General features: G+C 36.5%; 4 protein-coding genes across 5 annotated transcripts; 2 read left to right on the forward strand and 2 right to left on the reverse strand.

Annotated features, from left to right (window-relative positions):
• The first annotated feature begins 280 nt into the window (after positions 1 to 280).
• On the forward strand, positions 281 to 6389 carry UBA1 (ubiquitin-activating enzyme 1). 2 transcript variants are annotated; one of them, XM_012983815.2, is made up of 7 exons: positions 281 to 535; positions 830 to 1176; positions 1605 to 1822; positions 2238 to 3032; positions 4010 to 4878; positions 4980 to 5412; positions 5579 to 6389. In XM_012983815.2, the coding sequence occupies exons 2-7, from the start codon at positions 846 to 848 to the stop codon at positions 6173 to 6175; spliced, it is 3243 nt and encodes a 1080-aa protein (XP_012839269.2). In that variant the 5' UTR covers positions 281 to 535; positions 830 to 845; the 3' UTR covers positions 6176 to 6389. The 2 variants fall into 2 exon arrangements, with proteins under 2 accessions (XP_012839269.2, XP_088669203.1); XM_088813077.1 differs by lacking the exon at positions 281 to 535 and having other exon boundaries at positions 792 to 1176.
• Positions 6390 to 8304: 1915 nt separating this feature from the next.
• LOC148764963 (uncharacterized) lies at positions 8305 to 10486 on the reverse strand. Its single transcript, XM_088814433.1, has 2 exons — positions 9901 to 10486; positions 8305 to 9811 (listed from the first exon to the last, which is right to left on the reverse strand). The coding sequence occupies exons 1-2, from the start codon at positions 10273 to 10275 to the stop codon at positions 9575 to 9577; spliced, it is 612 nt and encodes a 203-aa protein (XP_088670559.1). The 5' UTR covers positions 10276 to 10486; the 3' UTR covers positions 8305 to 9574.
• A 3585-nt stretch (positions 10487 to 14071) lies between these two features.
• On the forward strand, positions 14072 to 15388 carry LOC105960334 (Glutaredoxin family protein). The gene has a single exon (XM_012984498.2). The coding sequence runs from the start codon at positions 14381 to 14383 to the stop codon at positions 15095 to 15097; it is 717 nt and encodes a 238-aa protein (XP_012839952.1). The 5' UTR covers positions 14072 to 14380; the 3' UTR covers positions 15098 to 15388.
• Positions 15389 to 19509: 4121 nt separating this feature from the next.
• Positions 19510 to 20647, reverse strand: LOC105960084 (uncharacterized). The gene has a single exon (XM_088813649.1). It carries the CDS (start codon positions 20587 to 20589, stop codon positions 19675 to 19677), a length of 915 nt encoding a protein of 304 aa, XP_088669775.1. The 5' UTR covers positions 20590 to 20647; the 3' UTR covers positions 19510 to 19674.
• Positions 20648 to 22928: the final 2281 nt, after the last annotated feature.

The raw sequence follows: 22928 nt of genomic DNA on the forward strand, positions 1-22928 counted from the left end.
AATTCAGTAATTAACTAAGTCATGTAAGGGCAAAAAAGACCTTGCACAACCCATTACATGATGGGATTAAATGATGACGAATTGTCAAGCGAATATTGACGTGACTGTGAATAATTCGATTGGGGGATAGAAATCATAGGCCCAGTTATCAAGCCTTCACCAAACCGCCGAAACAGCAAACACGAAGATATTAACACCAAGATATTAACAGTCCCGTCGAGCCTAATAATGCAAACCAAAGAGGCCCTAAAAGCACTATCTATCATTACACTCTAAATTTCAAAACAAAATAGAAAGTGTCCAAAAGAAGGTTACAAAAAGCCCATCAGCCCAACACATTTTCCTTTGTCCGGCTTTGGAAGGAAGCCATTGATAAAGCTAAAAGCCCCCTCTTTTCTTCCTCCCCCGCATAGAATTTCTCGAGAAAAAGCCCACACACACACACACAACACACACAATTTCTATATTCATTTTTCTGCAGTCTCGAACATTCTGACTGGGTGTTCTCATTCCTTTCTCTCCGCACCTGTAATCGGTAAGATCATTCCCCACTCCACCTCTCTCTCTTAGGGATTCGATTCTACTGTGTTTTTTTTTTTTATAAATATAATCTTCAATCGCTTTTCAAAATGGCTTCACTTTTCACCGCTCAATTCGTGGGCAAAGGGTTTTTATTCTTCGTAATCGTCGCCGCCGCAATTGCAGTTTTCCTACAGGCGCCGATCTATTCCAATTCGTTTTTGTATTTGAATAATAGCTTTCGTTTCGAAATTTTGATATATATTTCGCTGATTTTGTTGATTTTGATGGTAATTCGGCTTGTTTTTAGCAACTTGCTGCACTATATGCTTCCCAGAAAGAGACCAGGGGAAGGCGAGGCTGTAAACGAACCCGATTCCCAGAACTCTGTTAAGAAGCATCGGATTATTTCCTCCGCAGAGAGCGAGAATACCGGGGAGACCGCTACACTCGGCGTGGGAGATAGTTTCAGTAAGAGAAGCACAGACTGTGAGGAAGCCACGATTACCGAAATGGCCTTCGATAATGGAACTCCTTGCGATATCGATGAGGATTTGCACAGTCGGCAGCTTGCAGTTTATGGGAGGGAGACGATGAGGCGGCTTTTTGCGTCTAACGTTCTTGTGTCTGGAATGCAGGGCCTTGGGGTTGAGATTGGTATGGACAAATTTTCCCACTTTCGGATGCACTTAAATAATATTTTCTCTGATTGTTTTGGTGGTGTATATGTATGTAGACTTGCATTTCTTATCGGCTTTTCTGTAATTTGTGAGCTATGAATCAATTTGAGTTGTCAATCTGATTCAAGATGCAGTTAATGAAATAAGAAGTATAACATATGCAGTTGATGGTATTTATTTCCATTCCGTTTGGACCTTTTGCCTGTGGTTTCGTCATATTAGCAGTCATTTTTTAGTTTATATTGGTTTTGGAATATTAGTTTGCAAATTTTGAGGGTAATATTTAGATAGTGAAGCATTTATCTTCTTATCAACTGGTTTTGCTGATAATATGAATCTTATTTGCTTGAATAAGTACTCTTGAGGTGTGAGTTTAACATATCTGATTTTTGTAAACTCTTGCAGCGAAGAACCTTATTCTTGCTGGAGTAAAGTCTGTGACGTTGCATGATGAAGGGACGGTGGAGATGTGGGATATGTCTAGTAACTTTGTTTTCTCGGAAAAGGATTTGGGTAAGAACAGGGCACTCGCTTCAATTCAGAAGCTACAAGAACTCAATAATGCTGTAGCTATCTCGACTTTGACTACAAAGTTGACTAAAGAACAACTTTCTGACTTCCAGGTAATTTTATTCAAATTTTTTTCATTTAAAATTGCAGTACTGCACAGACTCATAACCATTCAAAGACGAAAAACATTCCCCGTGTTCTATATTTCCCTTGCATCAATAACACATCAGCCCGCAGATATTGTGCAATAATAGTATGAACAATTTATAAGATAATTGGTCCAATTGGCTGGTGCCTGCTTTATCATAAGGTCAAGTATCTTATCCGTGCATGTTCTGACAGCTAGCTTTCATGCATGCTTAGCATTTACTCTATCCTAACCATTTAACGAAGTCGAAATCAAGCAATTGCTTGTGTACTTTGGCAACTATTCGGAGCTCAATCTTTGCTAATATTTACGAAATTGCATGCATTTTGTAGATGTTGCAGTATTACTAATAAACATGAATGCATCTGTTATGAATGCAGGCTGTGGTTTTTACCGACATCAATTTGGAGAGTGCCATTGAGTTCAATGACTACTGCCACAACCACCAGCCTCCTATTGCTTTCATTAAGGCAGAAGTGAGAGGCCTTTTTGGTAGTATTTTTTGTGATTTCGGACCCGAGTTCACAGTCTTTGATGTCGATGGTAATGAGCCTCATACAGGCATCATTGCATCTATCGGTAATGACAACCCTGCTCTTGTGTCGTGTGTGGATGATGAAAGGCTGGAGTTTGAGGATGGGGATTTGGTTGTGTTCTCAGAAATCCGGGGAATGACAGAACTGAATGATGGAAAGCCAAGAAAGATTAAAAATGCACGGCCTTACTCTTTCACCCTTGAGGAAGATACAACTAACTTTGGTGCATATGAGAGAGGTGGAATCGTAACTCAGGTTAAGCAGCCGAAGGTTTTGAAGTTCAAGCCACTGAGGGAAGCCATCAAAGATCCCGGTGATTTCCTTCTTTCTGATTTTTCTAAGTTTGACAGACCGCCTCTCTTGCATTTGGCATTTCAATCGCTAGATAAGTTTGTGGCTGAGTTGGGGCGCTTCCCGGTTGCTGGTTCTGAAGAGGACGCTCAAAAGTTGATATCTATAACCACTGATCTTAATGAGAGCTTAGGTGAAGGAAAACTGGATGACATTAATCCAAAACTTCTGCGACACTTTGCTTTTGGGGCCCGAGCTGTACTCAATCCTATGGCTGCCATGTTTGGTGGCATTGTGGGGCAGGAGGTTATGAAAGCATGCTCTGGGAAGTTTCATCCTCTTTTTCAGGTGATTATTATTTCTCATTCTAATTTTCTTCACGCTATTTCTTTTTCCACCTTCGTGTTCGCCCTTTCTCTTATTGCATTTCGTCCCTCTTCCCTTTGGGTGGGTTAGACTTTGAATTATAACTTATAAGACCGAGAAAAGCATAAGAATACCGAAATGGCTCAGAAATATGACCTGCATGCATAAATAAATGCCCTAATGGGCTGTAAGATTTAATTGCTCTCTCTTATAATTGAGTCACAATGATCACACATAGATTAATTACAATGAGAAGAATAATGATATATTAGCATTTATTTCTATAAATTTTTGCAATCTTACAAATACTTGAAAGTATCAACTTTGATTTTTAACAGTTTCCCTCAAGTTTAACATGTAAATTGGTACATATGTTCATTGGTCAACTAATTTGAACAAATTATGAATTCATGGTAGTTTTGTGGTTGAAGATCCGTTATTAGATAAAATACGCAAGTATGACATATCATGTAATAAACAAGCAAAATGTTTAATCAAGAATGATACGAATGAATGTAAGAAAAATTATAAAGAGTGCACCCTCAGTGAGTGGGGAGGGCTGGTGGAATTATAGGTAGCTATTTGAGGTGTTTGGAGCGGTCATTCAAGGTGCATGAAAACATTAAAGTGTGTAGATTTTGGTGATTTTGAACACTATTTTGTTTTGGTCATCTTTCTGAGCTACAGCAGTGGCATGTTGAACGGTTCACGTACCATCACATTTGCAGTGTGGCTGGAGATTTTTTTTCTGTCTTGGTCTTTCTTCTGTATGTTGTGCAATTTAGGACTCTTTGTCGCCTTATTATGTGAATTTTTCTCCTTGGTATACTATTTATAAAGTTCATATGATTTTTTATGTTTGTACAATTGCTCAACCTCTTTTTCTTTAATTTTATTTTTCGGAGCAGCAAGTTATGTAATATAGCTAGCTAACCATTTCTATTATCATGTTTGTGCAGTTCTTCTACTTTGACTCAGTAGAGTCACTTCCTACCGAGCCGTTAGATCCCAGTGATTTCAAACCATTGAATAGCCGTTATGATGCCCAGATTTCTGTGTTTGGGTCTAAGCTTCAAAAGAAGCTAGAAGATGCAATAGTGTTTGTCGTTGGATCTGGTGCTCTCGGCTGCGAGTTTCTGAAGAATTTGGCTCTAATGGGAGTTTCATGTGGAAAACACGGGAAGTTGACTATTACCGATGATGACGTAATAGAGAAGAGTAACCTAAGCAGGCAATTCCTATTCCGAGATTGGAACATAGGACAACCAAAATCCACTGTAGCTGCTTCTGCTGCTTCGTCAATAAATCCTCTTATGCACATCGAAGCTTTGCAGAATCGAGTGGGCACCGAGACAGAGAGCGTTTTTCATGATGCCTTTTGGGAGAATCTCAATGTTGTCATTAACGCACTCGACAATGTAAATGCCAGGCTTTATGTCGACCAGAGATGTTTGTATTTCCAAAAACCACTTCTCGAGTCTGGAACATTAGGTGCCAAATGCAACACTCAAATGGTTATTCCTCATCTCACAGAAAATTACGGTGCTTCGCGCGATCCGCCAGAGAAACAAGCGCCCATGTGTACTGTGCACTCTTTCCCACACAATATTGACCACTGCTTGACTTGGGCCAGATCGGAATTCGAAGGCTTGCTCGAAAAAACACCCGCTGAAGCAAATGCTTATCTCTCTAACCCTAGTGAGTACACATCTGCAATGAGAAGTGCCGGCGATGCTCAAGCCAGAGACAATTTGGAACGTGTAATCGAGTGCCTTGATAGTGAGCGATGTGAATCGTTCCAAGATTGTATTACATGGGCTCGTCTAAAGTAAATTCCCAATATTATATTGTTTGTAATCTCGTTTGTATGTTTAGCTACAACTTCTCTCGTTTGGATTTCTAATTTATTAAGTCTTTACTAATTGGCAGGTTTGAAGATTACTTCTCAAACAGGGTGAAGCAGTTGACTTATACCTTTCCTGAAGATGCTGCAACGAGTACCGGTGCACCTTTCTGGTCAGCCCCAAAGCGGTTCCCTCGTGCCGTGCAGTTCGAGACCAGTGATAGCAGCCATCTTCATTTTATAATGGCTGCATCCATACTGAGAGCAGAGACATTTGGCATCCCTATACCTGACTGGGTAAAGAACCCTAAGAAATTGGCCGAGGCCATTGATAAAATCATTGTCCCTGATTTTAAACCTAAAGCAGACGTGAAAATTGTTACGGATGAGAGAGCTACTACTCTCGCTACCGCTTCCGTGGATGATGCTGATGTTATTAATCAATTAATTTCGAAGCTGGAGCAGTATCGGAAGAATATACCATCAGACTTCAGGATGAAACCAATTCAGTTTGAAAAGGTTCGTCGTCTCCTTTCTCTTTAAAACTAAGATGTTGTGATGAATTGCCTAAGCAAAATTTATTAATTTTAAAATCTATTATTGTCAGTATGTGTAGCTTTATGAACACGTTACGCCGGAGGATTCGTTTCGATCTTGACATTACGTGTAAAAAAAAAATTTGCAGGACGACGACACAAACTACCACATGGACATGATAGCGGCACTGGCAAACATGAGGGCAAGAAACTACAGCATCCCCGAAGTTGACAAGCTTCAGGCCAAACTCATCGCAGGTAGAATCATTCCAGCCATCGCAACCGCCACTGCAATGGCGACCGGTCTGGTCTGCCTCGATCTCTACAAAGTAATCGACGGGTCCCACAAATTAGAAGACTATCGCAACACGTTCGCCAACCTGGCCCTTCCCTTATTCTCCATCGCCGAACCGGTGGGCCCCAAAGTCATCAAGCACCAGAATCTGAGCTGGACTGTGTGGGACCGCTGGATCATTAAAAACAATCCGACTTTAAGGGAGCTACTCCAATGGCTATCCGACAAGGGGCTCAATGCTTACAGCATTTCTTTCGGGAGCTGTTTGCTGTACAATAGCATGTTTCCTAGGCATAAGGAGAGAATGGACAAGACGATGGCTGACCTGGCGAGGGATGTGGCTAAGGTGGAGCTTCCACCGTACCGTAATCACTTGGATGTTGTGGTCGCGTGCGAGGATGACGATGATAATGATGTTGATATTCCTCAGGTGTCGGTTTATTTCCGTTGAAATGTTTTTCTTTAATGTTTGGATAAATTAATAGACGGGATTTTCTTATATTTTCCGTCCCCCCCTTTTTTCATTATTAGTGTTTCGGTAACTTTTCGAAAGATTGTTGTTTTGTAAGCACTTTGATATGTTTGTTGTTGTCTGTTATTGTTATACTTGTGATGGATTAACATATTTGGGGGCAGTGTTTGTTGTTTGTTCTTCTGTGTTCTTAGCCAATTGTGTAACTGGTTTACTTTGGTCTGTTTTGTTTTGGTGGATCTGCTAAATTTTCTTTCTATTGCCTTCCATTGTGGATTGTGTTGGAACCAATAATTTTATAAAGTTCCCTTTAGGATTACCTTTTTTTTTTTTTTTTTTAAATAAAAAATTCAACTTAAACTCATTATTATATTATTTTTATTACTATCAAACAATTTTTTTTGAATTAAAAAAGTATAAAAATACAATAATTTTTACTTAATAATAAAAATTGAAATTTAAATGCCGTTTGAATTCTGCTAATACAATTTTGACTTAGAATCGGATTTTGACCATTTTCTAGTCCGATTTTGGCAAAATACAAAACACGGATATCGTAGCCCTTTGTATTAGCTTTGTAATTCAACACAAGTCAGCTAATTTTGATGTCGGATGACAAAGTTATGCATGAATGAGTTACGTTTTGAATTTTAGATAACTCAAATTATCAAATTTGTTGGAAGTGTGAGTTCATTGATTTATGATAAACTTTCTCATCCGATTTCAATCTTGGTGATTCAAGTTGGATTAGAAATTTACTTTGAAAAACTACAAATTTTGTGTTATGAGTTTTGCCTAATTCAGACTAAAAAATGGTAAAAATTATGTTCGAAGTTAAAATGGGTTGGATTTGTAATTTAAACAAATTTCAAGTGGGATTTGTGTAATTATTTTAAATGTTGAGGGGTTTAGTTATGATTGTAACAAGTGAGGAATGTTTGTCTCATTTACTCATTATTTTATTTAATTAATGAAATATTAACTTGTAAAATATATAATATTTGTTTATCTAGTATATTATGAAATGTAATAGTTCAGAATATGCTTAGCCAAACACCAACTGAATATATGACCATTCCATGAAATCAAATTACGAATAAACGTTTGGAAAAACCACATAATGAATTATATGATTAACACAAAAACCACAATTATGAAAGAAATATTAATTTCTTAATACGAACAGTGCAAATGAATCTTCATTCTACTAATATGTTTCTTTTTTGAGAGAATTCATTTTATTAATATATTATTTTTTTTATTATTAATATTCATTTTACTCATTTCACAAATGATCTTAACAAATGTAGTTATTAGTCAATATGGTACGATAGAGGTGTTTAGACATGGCCACGGGCCGGTTCGGGCCGGTTCCGGGCCGGTTCATACCGGTTCACGGTTCACATTTTCCGGAACCGGAACTGGTCCGTAATATGCACGGTTCGGCGGGCCGGTTCCGGGTCGGCCCAGAAATTTTGAATTTTTTTTTTTTTTTTTGAAATATTTGATGAATAAGTAAATTAAAAGAAATAAGTTTAAATAGAAAAAAGAAAAGGAAATAAATGAAAAGACTTGAACTTAATTTTAAATTCAAAATTTTAAAAATTTCGAATTTAAAATGAAGTTGCCTACGTAACCATTACGGAATCAAAGTCCACGTAGTTCTCTTATCTTCACTTACCTCCCTAGTCGTCGCTAGACAGAGTGTGTAGAGTAAAAGTACGACTTGCTGAAGCTGAAGTCCCACTTTCGACGTAAGCTTCATCGCGATCGTCATCATCATCAACAACGAGGTGGTCGTCTTTGTGTCGGAAATTGCTTTTTCCCCAATTATCCAAACAAAGTTGTGCTTTTAAATTTTCGGGGGGAGATTGCTTCTTCTTTGATCCAATATATGGCCCGCGATACTAAATGCAGCTTCGACTGCAACTGTGGATACGGGGCAAGCGAGAACATCTTTTGCAATCATCGACATAATTGGGAACGCTGAACTCTTTGACTTCCACCAATCTAATATATCAAACTTGGAAAAGGCACTTGGATCTTCATCATGAAGAAAATCAAAATGAATGGTTAGATATTGGTCAAGTTCCAATCGTTGAACCCATGGACCTCGGGCGCTTTAAGCGCTCAAACACCAATCGTTGACCCGTCTTCATATTGGAAGTATTCGTAGACTCTCGATTAACTTGTAAATTTTGAGATCCACTCATTTCACTAACATATTCATCAAACATTGCATGCAAAGTACTAGTAGCTTGAAGTATAATAAGATCCACATTAGGTTTAACAGGAGGAGGAGGAGCGTTAGGATCAATACTAACGATAACATCATTTTCCGGAAACAAATGATTGTAATACACCTTTAACAACTCAGTTAACAATTCAATCCTAAATCTAGGATCCAAAATGCAACCAACCAAATATATCTCATCAATTTTATCATAATATTTCAACCATTTCTTTTTCATTTCAACCACACAATTTTTTAAAATATCTTTTTTTTCAGCGGTCGCAAAACCCTCGGCAATATTGCACAAATAATAAATAACCAAATGACATGTTGGATATGAGGAACCAGATAAGACATTAGTAGCTTCTGAGAAAATTTCCAAAACACTACATATTTCAATGCATGCATCCCATTGATTGTTTAAAACAAATAATCCAGTAGCAGGCAATTGTGTGCTAAAAAAGTTGCATAACAAATTTCGATATTCATAAGTTTGGCTTAACAATTTATAGGTTGAGTTCCAACGGGTACTAACATCTCGTGAAAACGCAATAGGATGTTTGTCATTTTCCCTACAAAATCTATTCCATCGTTTCACAATAGATGCGTATTGCCATATATAAGAAACTAGAGCTCTAATAGGAGAAATATGATTTTGTAACATTGTTAAACCATCTTGCACACATAGATTCAAAACATGACAAATGCATCTAACATGGAAAAACCTTCCCCTAAAATTGGCATGCATTTCTCTCGGAGTGCGGGGATACTAGCCGTATTGGCACTTGCATTATCAAATGAAACCGAAAAAACTCTTTAAGTAAGCAAATAATCATCTAAAATTTGTGAAAGCGTCATTGCAATTTGTGCAGCAGTATGACCAGTATTCATAACCGAAAAAGCAATAATTTTGTTCTCAAGTTTCCATGCACTATTAACCCAATGACAAATAACACCCATGAAATCATTACGACGCCAATGATCACTCCAAATATCAGAACAAATAGACACTTTATTATTCATGGACAACAATTGTTCCCTTAAAATATTTTTTTCTCTTTCAAAAATACTTCTAGTGGTGCGTGTAGTGGTTGATCTAGGTTGACGAGTGCAATTAGGACCATACATCCCTTTAAATTCATTCATTATGCAATCATTATCGGCAAAACCAAATGAAAGGTGACCATAGCAATAACCATAGCCCACCCTTCTTTTTCTTTTTGTTTCGAATATTTAAATAAAGAAGAATCGTTACCTCCCTGTGAAGATCCGGTTTGCAATTGAGTTTGACTTTTGTTGATGCCTAGAGCTTGGGGATGATTATTCCTCAAGTGCCGCCAATAAGATCCATATCCATCTCCTTTTTTGAAGGCGTAGTTTGCCTACACAAATTAAAAAAGAAATATAAAATTAGCTTACGAATATTAAAACTAGAATTTTTTTTTTTTTTTTTTTATACTAATGGACTTACCTTGCAATAATTGCATTGAGCTCGACAAGTTCCGTCCGCCTTCTCAATTTTTTTATAATGCAACCTCCAAATGTCGGATTTAGAAACATCATCACCGGTCCCTTCGATGGTTGATGATTGAGATGGCCGCTTAGTACTAGCCCTAGGAACCGAACCCCCGGATGGTTGTGGCGGTGGCATTTCCTCCGGCTCATCATCGTCGAGTATGTTGGTGTAGTCGCCCAACTGGGGAATTATCGGTATGTGGTCGGTGTAGGTATTGGGAATTATTGATGGAATATCATGTTCCCAAGAACCATCATAACCGTAGTCCATTTCGGGAGGAACTACGGATTTTCCCTTTCCTTTTCCGCTACGACGTGAACTTGAAGACATTTTTTCACTAAAAATAAAAACAATTTTTTGTTTTTTTTTTCCAACAATTGAAGAGAAATTCGGAAATGCAATACAATTTTTTTTGATTTTTTTTTTACTAACAATTGATGAGAAATTCGAAAATGCAAAAGAACTTTTTTTTTTTGACTAAGAACCGAAGAGAAATTCGAGAATGCAAAAACTAAAGAGAGAATTGAACTTTACTAAACTTTGATATTGAACAAGTAGAGAGAATTGTGAGTGAATTGGTGAGAAATTGGGTTGGGGTGTGAGGGTATTTATAGGAAAAATTGGGGGGAAAAAAATTCAAAAAAAAATAAATAACGGCCGGTTCACTAGCCGTTATTTGCTTTTTTTTTTTTGAATTTTTTTGAATTTTTAAAAAAAAAAAAAAAATCCGGGTGAACCGTCGGGCCGGCCCGGCGGTTCACGGTTCACCATTTCTTAGAACCGGGCCCGTCCCAGGTAGGACGGCCCGGTTCACGCGGTCAACGGGCCGGTTTGGGCCGTCAACGGGCCGGTTCCGGGCCCAAAACCGGCCCATGGCCATGTCTAGAGGTGTTCACTCGATCGGGAAACCGACCAAACAGAAAATCCGGTTTGGTATTTGATTTTTTTTTTTTTGAATTTTAGTATTCTGTACAGTACACAGTATTGATGCCCGGTATACCATACCATACCGAAGACCGAAATATATATATATATATATATATTCTTTTTATTTTAAATCCTGTACGGTTATAGAACAAATTATCAAATACTTGTAGATTGATATTTTTTTCATTATTTACAATGAGCCTCTATTGATAATTATTTTTATTTTTTTATTTTTGGGTCGATTATTGAAATCTTAATGTCAAATTGAAGAATTAATTAGTTTTAAAAAAATATTTTACCTTTCTTTTTAAATTATGAAAATATATTTTCGGTTTCACAGGTACCGAATCGAAAAAATCGAATTAATTCGGTAAAAAACCGTATTTCTGGTATGATTCGTTACGGTTTTACGAATGAACACGTACGAAAGAGGGGCTCATCAATTTTGACCGTACAAACTCCACAAAGTCAAGGAAAAATACAAAAAGCCATGATTTAATGCATTGATTATATCGAAATTTAATGTCAAAAAAAGGAAAAAAGAAGAAGAAGAAAAAAAAAATTTCTAGATTCATGCACCCATTATATTAAATGCAATGCTTGGTGTGCTTCAAACAATAATCAATTTTCTTATTTTTCTTTTTATTTTATTTTGTGAAACTGTACAAACTATAACATTTTCATTTTAATATTTTGTTACATACGAGAACTTTTTTTTAGACATCTGAAGATTTTATAGTCACCCCAAGCTTATTGTCAACAAAATATAACATGGAGATTCTCCCACGTGAGTTGCACGTGTAAGGTTGTTGAAGTTTATTACATAGTTACAATAATCTCAATGTACTGTTTTAGGAATTTGCTAGAAGTCCCCTAATGTAATTTAATTTGCGTTTATTTAATTTTTTGTTTCTTCTCTCTTTGTTCAATTTACAAAAATACCTCCATTTTATTTAGTAGTAAGAAAGATAATAATTACTACTTCAAAACATTGCCGCGATTACATGGATGAATACATATAGAGCAGTGGCGAATCCAAGATTTTATTCAAAGGTGTTTGAAATGAATGTAATACTAATACGGATATAAATGATGCCTAATAAATATGATAGACTAAAAATTATGGGAATTCAAGGGAGCGCCCCTTATTTTTTTTAATAATAACGTACATTTAAAATAATAAAAATAGTAAAAGAAAATCTATATGAACAAACAATCGTTTGCAATTTTTTGGAGAATGTTAGAAACATTTAGAAAGATTTTGAGAGGGAATTGGTGAAAATATAAATGAGTAATTTTGTATAATGTGCAAAAAATTAAGATTTTGTACCTCACAAGTACAAGCGAATTCGATTCCAAAAATTTATCACATGTAAGTCTATATAATAGATAATTATTCAAGGAATATTTAAAATTGACAGACAATTTCATAAGTCGCTATCAATTTTCACAAGTTCACTGTCATACTATGAAAAAGACACTTAATTATCGTACATTAAGCTGTCAATTTTCATTCAATTTTCAAAAGTTAACTATCATTTTTTAGATGTTCATATCATATTACTTACAATATTCAATTTTCCATAATTTTGCAATCAATTTGCAACTAATATTCAGCTTTTTTTCCGCTGTTTTAGGTTATATATGCTACCATTTTAATTTGTTCGAATTTTCCACATTTATTAAACTCCGACAAACACATAATGAAACATAAATAAAAAAACAAAAATATAACTAACAACAATAAATTAACATGTCTCTCCTCTCATTATAACTAAATAACAAAGTAATTTCATCCACAACTCTAAAGAGTCCACATGCAAATGTTTCATTATGTAACAACAAATAGTTATTCAAATGACCTCCAACCAACTATTATCAAAGAACATTAAAACACTTCAAAAGGTTGTCTTGCCAACTTCATTCACCTACCTCAACAAACTAGATATGTAAAACTCCAAAAATAATTTTAACTTCCAAATTGAAATGGAATTAATTAATCTTTTTTAGTAGTAACATTAATTTGAGTACATAAAAAAAAAGAGTATTATCAAGTTTTATGTATTAGGGTAAATTACAACCGGTAAGGTCTGTTTACGAAAAACTTCCCTCATATTTTGACAATACATCCAACCAGTGCAATTTGTAGATTTCTTACATTAACGTCCTTTTGTATGGGTGGACGTAAAAAAATTACAAACTGCAGGGGACTAGATGTAATTTTTAGAAAATAAGGATTTTTTGTAATTACTTACTACCTCATGGGTGGTTGTAATTAATTACCACTATTATATAGTTCATAAAGTTGGATAAATACAAGGTTCAAGTCCCTTTGCTAACGATCGTTAGGTCGAGCTTGTCACACATGGTTAGCCTAATGTGGTTTACGTCTCTCGTATGGTTTGCAAGCTATTACACGAGAGTGTAGGTTTACCCAGCGCACCTATATGATTGAATGTGGGTTCCTTCATTACAAAAATAAAAATATAAAAAATAAAGTTGGATAAAATAATACATACGGTAAATTTGGAACCGTGAATGCCTAAAATTATTGGGAGCTAAAATATCAATTCTAGATAGACAAAGGCGGAATTAGGACTTTTCGGTTGGGGGTCGAGAATATGAGACGCTTAATTAATATGTATTGGGAAGTTTGCGTAAATTGTTAGGGATATTTATGAAGAAAAATAAAATTACAAAAATAAGTAAATATTTAAGATACTAATAAAATAAATTATAGTACAGTATCTATGCAATGTGATCATTAGAATACCTTAGAGTAGATATTAGTAATGTACGAGGATTAGTTGAATGAGTAGAATAAAAATACTAAAAATCTCATAATAGATAGAAATTCGATAGATTGAATTTAAAACATTGCAAAGAACGTAATCTGACAAATGACAAATAGTTTATTGTTTTATGTTAAATTATATTTTTCTTGAGTTTTAGTAAAGATTATAAATTGAGATTGTGAGCAATAATTATGATAGTTAAATTTTAAATAATTTTGGTATGAGACATAATTGTTTTCTATTATTGCCTTCTTTAGTAGATACGCGTGGAGCTCAACTGCCTTCCAGAATGCAATTACCATTCCTACCCGGTTACCCTAACCCGAAACCCGAACCCAAACCCGACCCGAACCCGTTCGTATTCCCGATCCCCCAACTTTTATCGAAGAAAAAGGGAAAGAGTAAAACGAAAGAAGCACTTAATTAAAGTGAAGAAACGGTGGGGGTAAAAAAAAAAAAAAAGAAAGCTGCCAAAAACCACCACCCGCCATACCCAAACCCTCCCCCACCGCTTTTCCAGCTTCTTCCTCCATTATCCATTTCCCCCAACAAATCCACATTCCCCCTTTTTCTTCTTCAATAATTTATTATTTTTTTTTTCTGAGAAACAAAATTGAAAATTAAATAATCAAACGGATTCGATCTAATTGAAATTTACAAGAACAATTTCCGGTGGTGTTTTTCGGTGGTGTTCGATTGAAATCTCTGAACCCATGTGGCTCAGAAGATCCAAAACAAGAGCTCGTGTCCACAACGCGCCGGCCCCCAAATTCGCCTGCTCCTCCTTCAAGGATGTCCACACTCTCCTCCTCGACGATGAACCCGCCGGCGGCGGCAGCCCTGGCAGTAGTCTCGAATCGCCAACGAAGCCTTCAATCTGCCACCGCAGCCGTAGCGTTAAAACCCTCATCCGCACCCTATCCCAGCCCGCACCGCCGGAGGAAATCCGGATCCCGGGGGCGGAGCAGACGGTGGTGGTGTACTTCACGAGCTTGCGGATCGTCCGGCGCACCTTCGAGGATTGCAAGGCCGTCCGATCCATCCTGCGGGACTTCCGCGTGTCGATCGACGAGCGGGATCTATCGATGGACTCCGGATTCATGGACGAGCTCCGGTCGATCCTCGGCCAGTCGCCGGAGAAGAACTCCAAATTGACGCTGCCCAGGGTATTCATCGGCGGGAGGTACGTCGGCGGGGTGGAGGAGGTGCGGCGCCTCCACGAGAGCGGGGAGCTGAAGAAGCACGTGGAGGGGCTACCCGCATCGGAGCCAGGCACGTGCGGCGCGTGCGGAGGGTACAGATTTATCCTCTGCGACGAGTGCAGCGGGAGCCACAAGTACTACAGCGAGAAAGGTGGCTTCAGGAGTTGTACCTTGTGCAATGAGAATGGTCTCGTCAGGTGCCCTTCTTGTTCTTGTGCACCCCTATGATATGAAGCAGCCCTTTTTTCCCTTTCTTCTTCTTAGATTATTACATGTTAACCTCTTAATTACTACTAGTATTAATTAATTAATTAGTTAATTAATTATGATTATTAGGGTTTGTTTACAAATCAATTAGCTCTTTCCATGCAGCTTTTAATGTGAGATAAGGGCTTTGCTTTATTCTCTCTTTTATCTTTTGTCTCGATTTTTCTACTTAGTTCTTTCCTGCAAAATTTTGTGGCAAAAAAACATTAATTAAAAGAAATTTATCAAGAAAACAGAGTTTAATCATCATAATCATGTATGTTGTGTTTTCGAGTTTTTGGAATCTCGAGAAATTGTTAGTGACTTGTTTGTTTCGAAAGACAAATATTTTGGATTTGTGAGCTCGATTCGATAGCTGGCTGTATGGATTTGTTGTTATTATGAACTAAACATGTAATTGTTTGCTTTTCGTTTCTTTAGTTGCGACCAATACTTGCTCGATGAGTCCGTATTGTTCTGTTATTTTCGCTCTTTACGCTGCCGTTTTTTTTTTCGTTTAGTAAGTTTTCTTGGAAGATGGTATAGTAATGCTAGATATAGAAAGATGTGTTTTTACTACACATTTTGATTTGAAGATTGCTTCTTACCCCGTCTCGACTCTGTTTCAACTTTGAGATTTTATTTATTTGTTCCTCTCTTTTTTGTTCGTTTTTTGATGAGTTGAACGCACAAAAAAACTCCTGCGTGTTGGATTTTGATTACATATGCATGTACTTGTTGAAGCTATGAATTTGAGAACCGATGTACTATTCCAAGATTTTTTTTGCAATGAATACTCTAGGCGAGTGATTTTACCAGTATAAATGGGTTTCGTTTGTGATTTAAGTTCGAATCCATATGCTGGAGTTGAATGAAAATTCTCCATGAAATCGAAGTGAGCTGAAGCTAACTCTTGCGGTTAGAAGATGGTTATTCTATTCCAACAGTTGGCTGTTTTATTTAACATATTTGAGTCAGCACAGTTTAAACCTGGAATTTCGACTTTCAAATGTGTGCTCAAGCCTCAATTGAATCCTAATTTAAATTTTTACGCCATACGCCTTTGGAAAATCTACTTCTGGAACATCCAGCCACGGTGGGGCCTCAGCCCTGATTGCAGGCATAGCTGGTGGTGCTTGGCGGTAGCGGTTGGGAGGAGGAGCAACATGGCATTCTCAATCGGGAAATAGAGGCTCGAATCTTGGAGGCATGGTCGTGTAGTTTGGGTGGGACTATCTTCGAGCTCTGTGGAATCAACTTATGCCCGTGTGGAGCAACGAACAAATGAACATGTCAGCCCTAATCTGATCGAAATTACGAAAATAAATCGGATGCTTGGATAAACGCTGAAAATTTATTTTTTTGACAAAATGTTTGACACACAAACGACACCGTTCAATGCACCTCAAAATGTTTTTTGTGTGCACCGGATACCCTTGTAAATGACTAGGGCACTGAAATAACTTATAGATACATAATTGGTTATTTGTAAAATATATAATAAATTAGGGTAAATTCTACTTTCCCTTGCACAAAAAAACGAAATCTCTCGTCTCAGGGCTCCCATCCCTTGGCCCGACAAAGATTGATGGAGGAATGTAAATCATGGTAACTAGCGGACCCGGCCCGTTAAGATGGAGCTTCAACATATAATTAACGTGCACCAGAAATTCTATGATGTTTGAGAAGAAATGACTTTAAAATTCGAATTCCAACGCTCCCAAATTGTGTTCCGAAAATCAGAGTAACAACAAGTTTGATTTTCAAAAATTCCTTTGAAGCTACTGTAGAACTAAAATCAGTTTCAACAAGGGTTCTAAGAATTGAGAAAAATTAATTATTCTAACAGTATACAGCCTATTCTATAATTTTTATGAAGAAACGAAATTGAAATTCGAAGTCAAAATACCTCAAATCGAATTATGAAGCTGAATATCTTTGACAAAATCGAGCAATCGTCACCAAATTAAACGGGTAGAAATTTTCACCGAATCAAAGCTTCTATAGCGGGCGTTCTAACGCTATACCCCGCTCGCTGGAACTCCACCGGAAGGATCGTCAAGTCACCATCTTCTCACCACCGACAAACCTTTAGCTTCTTCTTACTTCTTATTTCTTCCTATGGTTTTTGATACTCAAACCTACGTCATTTCCTTGATTGCCAAGTTTCTAATTTTATTATTTCTACTTGTGCATTTATCTATTAATAACACTTCAACCACTTAATTCTCACTATATTACTATATTACTCTCATTAATGAATAAACTTCAATAATATACATGTATAAACTATTATTATACCACATAATAAAAATTAAGGGGTGCTACATTTAGGATATATATTAACAAATATTTGGCTGATTTTTTAGGATATGTCAAAACAAAAAAATTGAATTATTAGATAATATAAAAAAACAATATTACTATCTTACCCCTAAAATGAGGGGAAAGTTAAGCTAGGATTTATCAAGAGTAACCTTACTTTTATTAATAAGATATCTCAAGAGCAACTTTACTTTTATTAATAAGATATCCCAGCCACCCACCTTCCACACACACAAAACAACCCACCTCCTCATTTTTCTTCTTTTATGCACTCTCCTGCCCCTTTTGGCACCTCCTCATTTTTCTTGTTTTATGCACTCTCTTGCTCTATTTCTTTTTTATCCCTCCAAAATTTGATTCTCCATTTCGTCCAACTGAAGGAGATCCTAAAATAGTGCCTTAGTTAATGGCAATGATGGAATCTGATTTGCAGGTTGAGCCATCAAATTGACGATTGGTCCATTTCTTCTTTTATGCACTCTCTTGCTCTTGCTTTCTGTTTCTTTTTTCTCCCTCCAAATTTTGATTCCCCACTTCGTCCAATTGAAGGAGATCCTAAAATAGTGCCTTAGTTAATGGCAGTGATGAAATCTGATTTGTCTGTGTTCAGCCATCAAATTGACGATTGGTCCATTTGGGGCCTTGTTTAGGGCCCCTGTCACGGACTTGTTCCCTTAACAAACAACCGTGCAGAAGGAAGAACTTAAGAAGATAGTATTGTTTGAATGTCTTGAATTTGTTGGATTTTTGTTGGATGATTACAAATGAAGTCTCTACACTATTTATACCAGGTCACCTCCTTAATGGACGGTGGAGATCTATTTGATCTAACAGTTAGGAGTTGTTCACTAGAACACTCCAAATGATCAACAAATGGAGGGTTTTAGAAAGTTTTCTAGAACTGAAATGCTAAATCCCACACTAATTTTACCAAATCATACACATAACTAAAATTATTTTTCTCTCTAAAATCTTCTCTTCTCCTTCCTCACCCTTCTTCTTTTTCCCTAATTTTTTTTTCACAAAACCACACACTAAAAACGTCCCTAACATTCCAAGTTCGAATTTAACAAAAATCTTCACATGTTCAAACTAAAATAAAGTTGAAATTTGAGGAAAAAATTCGAATTGATATGATTTTGAATAATTAAAAAGACTTAATGAAATTGAATAAATATTAAATAAAACGAAACTCATTTTTTATGATTATTCACGTAAAAAATTAATGTTACTTGGATAAAATCATTTTAGAGAGAATACGAGTAAATAGAGATTTTTTTTAATTTATGTGTGGGATTTAGCACGCCCCTTTCTAAAATCCTCAAAGAATCTCTACCAATCCCTGTATACACTTGCGCCAACTTGAGGCCTATTCTATTTGGGCTAAGTTTTGGTGTTCTTCTCAACCCAAAGGAAACTCGCAAAGGATTGGGCCAAAACTGGCGGATCGCGACACCCATTGGAGTTGTCCTAAGATTAATAATATTATTATTATCAACTACTCTATGAGTTCCATAATATATGTCACTTTTGAGAAAAAAATTCTTCCATATTAATCAGTCACTTTAAATTTCCAACACTTCATTAATTACTTAATTTTCAATTTGCTCTTTTCGACACTCCTTTTTTTTTATAAATTATTTATCTCTCTTATTATTTATAAGACAATGTCATTTTAATCTAAAAGCATACATTTTTATAAATCAAGACACATTTAATGAGATTCTTAATTTTTGTACAAAGCTAAAAAAACAACGATTAAAACAGACCGGTGGGAGTATCGATTTGCAATTGATTGTTAAATCCTCTAAATAATAATTGGAGAAGAACATATTTGAAAATTCGCTAGTCTCGCACGTTTCTAACTTTTTTAAAACTGCAAAATGTCCCATAAGGTGTCCGGTAGGTGTCTCGAGTGTCGGACACAAAATAAATTCAAAACGCGAATACATTAAAAAAAGTTGAAGTTTCCGTACTTCATAGAATATAACTGATCCAATTTATTTTTATTTTTTAATAAAATTAATGTGGTGATGGCATTAATCATAAGTAAACAAGCACAATAGTACTAATTAATTAACCAACTTCTTCTATTTTCCAAAGTTCCTTACAACATGTCTGAAATTTCTTCAGAATCTCATAATTAAATAAATAAATTAAAACAAAGATTTTTTATAAAAAAAATAAAAATAAAAGTAAAAATAAAAAATTGAACCGGTCGAGTTAACTCAGACTCAGACCTTGTCATCATTCGGGCGGCGGAGATCAATTTCCTCTCTCCTACGTGTCAAAATCCCAACCGTAAATACAAACCCTCTGACCACCCTGACTACGCCAATAGCCACCGTCAGATAATACAACCACCACCCCATGAAGTCCGCCACCCCAACCTCCGCCATCAGCGCAGGCACCACAACCAGCGCCTCCACCTCCTCCCTAAGCCGCCACCACCACAGCCCGCCGTAGCTCAGCCCCACCGCCGCCTTCTCAACCCACCCTTCCTTCCTCCATCCACCGAACATGGTGTCGTCCACCACCGGCTTCACCACCGTCCACCTCCAGAAAAGAATCGTTTCGTGCAGGCCGAAGAAGAAAGCAATTCTCAACAGAAAGCTGCTCTCCTGCCCGAACCCGGAGCCGTCTATTCCGGCGGCGATGCTCCCTTCGATACCTAATCCGACGCAGACTTGGAACACGAAAAGCAGAAGCCATGCACCGTACAAACGGCGTCGTTCTGATGGCGGCTGATCGGCGCCGGAGATGGAATGGTGGCTCGGCCGGAATATGAATTTTCCGGTTAGGGCGTACGTTAGAGACGATACGGTGATGAGAGAGACTAGGAAGTGGAGGACTGTGGGTTTTTTGGAGTATAGAAAGAGCGAGCGCAAGAAGGAGGTGGAGGTGGGCTCCGCCGCCGCCGCCGCCGCCGCCGCGTCCGCCTCCTGGGGGTAGTTGTCGGTGGCGGAGAGGAAGTATTGGGCGGTGGAGAGGCGGGCGAGGAGGAGGAATGAGAGGGGGAGGAGGAGACTGAGGAGGGTGGTTGTCAGAATTTGGAACGGAACTCTGACGGCGGCGGCGGCGTCGCAGCGGCGCCACCTGATGGTTTTCTTGGCATCATTTGTTTGATGAGTACTCTCCGACGAGTCCATTGTTATTAATATATCCTATCCGTTGAGATTATATGAAAGTGATTGGTATTTTTTGAATTAAGATGACATTGATGGGATATATATATATATATATATATATATATATAAGAATGAAAATAGAAGTGGTAGCCACGACTTGGTTTGGTTTGTTGGTTGACAGTTGACATAGGAGAATGTCTTAAAGGAATAAGCTTCCACTTGTGCTACATTATTATGGCTTATGATGGTGGTGTACGTAAAAGCTTTTATAAACTGATTATAAGCTTTTAGCAGTTTTCTTTTTGCTTTTGCTTCTTTAAAAATAAGTATTCTTAAACTATAATTTGTATTAAGGTGGAGTTTACAAAAACTTATTTAAAAGCAGAAGTTATGGATTGTGAGTTAAGTAGTTTTTAAGTGTTTATTTCTAAAAGTTGGGAGTGTTTACAAATTTACTAAAAAAATAACTTAAATAGAAAAAACAGGGTCACGAGTGCTTAACAAATTATAGTTTAAAGATGATTATTTTAAGAGAAGCAAAAGTTGTTTTTGTAAACACCTAAAAACAGATTATGTGATAAAAAAAAAAAAAAGCTCATAATTTATTTCTAAAAGCTTTTGCAAACACCACCGAAAACATCGATGAACCATGTTTTTCTATTTAAGTTGGTTTTTCAGCAGATTGGCAATAACTCTCGATTTACAGAAATAAGTACTTGTAATCAACTTAACTCATAATATATAACTTTTGCTTTTAAATAAGAATTTGCAAACATGCACCACCTATGTTATTATTATAATATAAAAGAATAATATAGTTTCAATAATAATTATGGTTGGTAGGGGGAAGGCCAATCATGCATGTAAGTTGTGAAAGTCTTCTCTCAACAAAATATAGAATCAATAATATATATATATATTGTTAAAAGCTATGGTTGGTACGTACATGTTGCACCCCTCTTGAAACATCCTCATAATTATAGACTTCATTTTTCAAGTATTTTTTTTAGGACTTTAAACCAAACTATTTTTTTTCAATTTGGATGAAGTTTTTCGGGTTTTGTAATAGAAGTCGTCACTCGCTCGTTCATTTACAAAAATACCCCACCATTTATTTACTCGTTAAAAGTTCTTGGGAACCGTGTGGGCCCGTCTGTGAACATCGCGACCACATTTTATGACGACTGTAGCGCGCCCTAGGACTGTCGAAGTTCTATGTCAATTTTCAGAAATTCGTTGCAAGTTTTCAAAATTATATTTCACTATCAAATTTTAAGTCACTTCCATAATAAGCTCGCTATTAACTTTCAGACAATTTCCGAAATTTGGTATTAGTTTTCATATTTATATGTTAAAATGCTCAATGATGAATAGTTCACTGTCAAGTTCCAGCTTATAATGTACAGAAGCCTACTGCAATAGTTTCTTAGAATAATCAATTTAAAAAAAAAAAATATCGCCAATTTCCATAAGTTCGTATCAATTTTGAAAAACGACAGCCAAACTTTTAACCATTTTTCATGAGTTCGTTGTCAATTTTTAGCATTTTTCTAAAAGTTCATTGTCATATTTTGTTACAATATTCAAAACTTCAGTGTCCAATTTCAGCCATTATTTCAAAGTTCACAACCATATTTTGTTAAAATACTTAATTTCAGAAGTTCACCCCCAATTAATTTCATCCCCAGTCCAAATAATTAATGTCAAATTTTAGTCAATTTTCAAAAGTACGTATTTTTTGTTAAATTAATACTTAAGTCTCATAAGTTCACTGCAAAATTTTGAACTGGTGCCTTTTGGAAAGTTCAGCGAGATATTTTATTAAAAAAAAAAAAAACAAAAAAAAACAAACTTTTTCAGAATTTAGCAATCAATGTTTAGTCAATTTTCACAAGTTTAAACTTTGACAGCACATAACTAATAAGCAATAACAAAACAATAAAATTTGATATTTTGTTACAATCCAGTAGAGAACAAAATGTAATTACGTATGATTATACAACATCGATACAAAGATTAAATTAGGGGTGGCAATCAGCTCAACTTGGACCAGATTCATGTGGATCGAATCAAAATGAACTGGATCCACCTTCGACTAGAGTGGATATATCGAAGTTTGACAGCGGTCCGGATTGCAGCACCCGAGCCACCCGTAGCAGTTTTTACTCAACTGAACATGTGCGCCTTAGATTAGATAACGATATTTAGTTCATATATGTTGTTAACCGGACTAAAAATAATGAAACGTACAATTTTATATCCGAGGTTTAATTTCACTACTATAAAGTATAAACAGTTCATCAAAATTGGGCCATCATTCTTTGGGCCTTGTTAATATATTCCTAGGGAAAAAGAGTACC

Source organism: Erythranthe guttata, chromosome 14, assembly GCF_056151865.1.
Source record: "Erythranthe guttata isolate IM_541 chromosome 14, IM_541, whole genome shotgun sequence".
Lineage (NCBI taxonomy): Eukaryota > Viridiplantae > Streptophyta > Magnoliopsida > Lamiales > Phrymaceae > Erythranthe > Erythranthe guttata.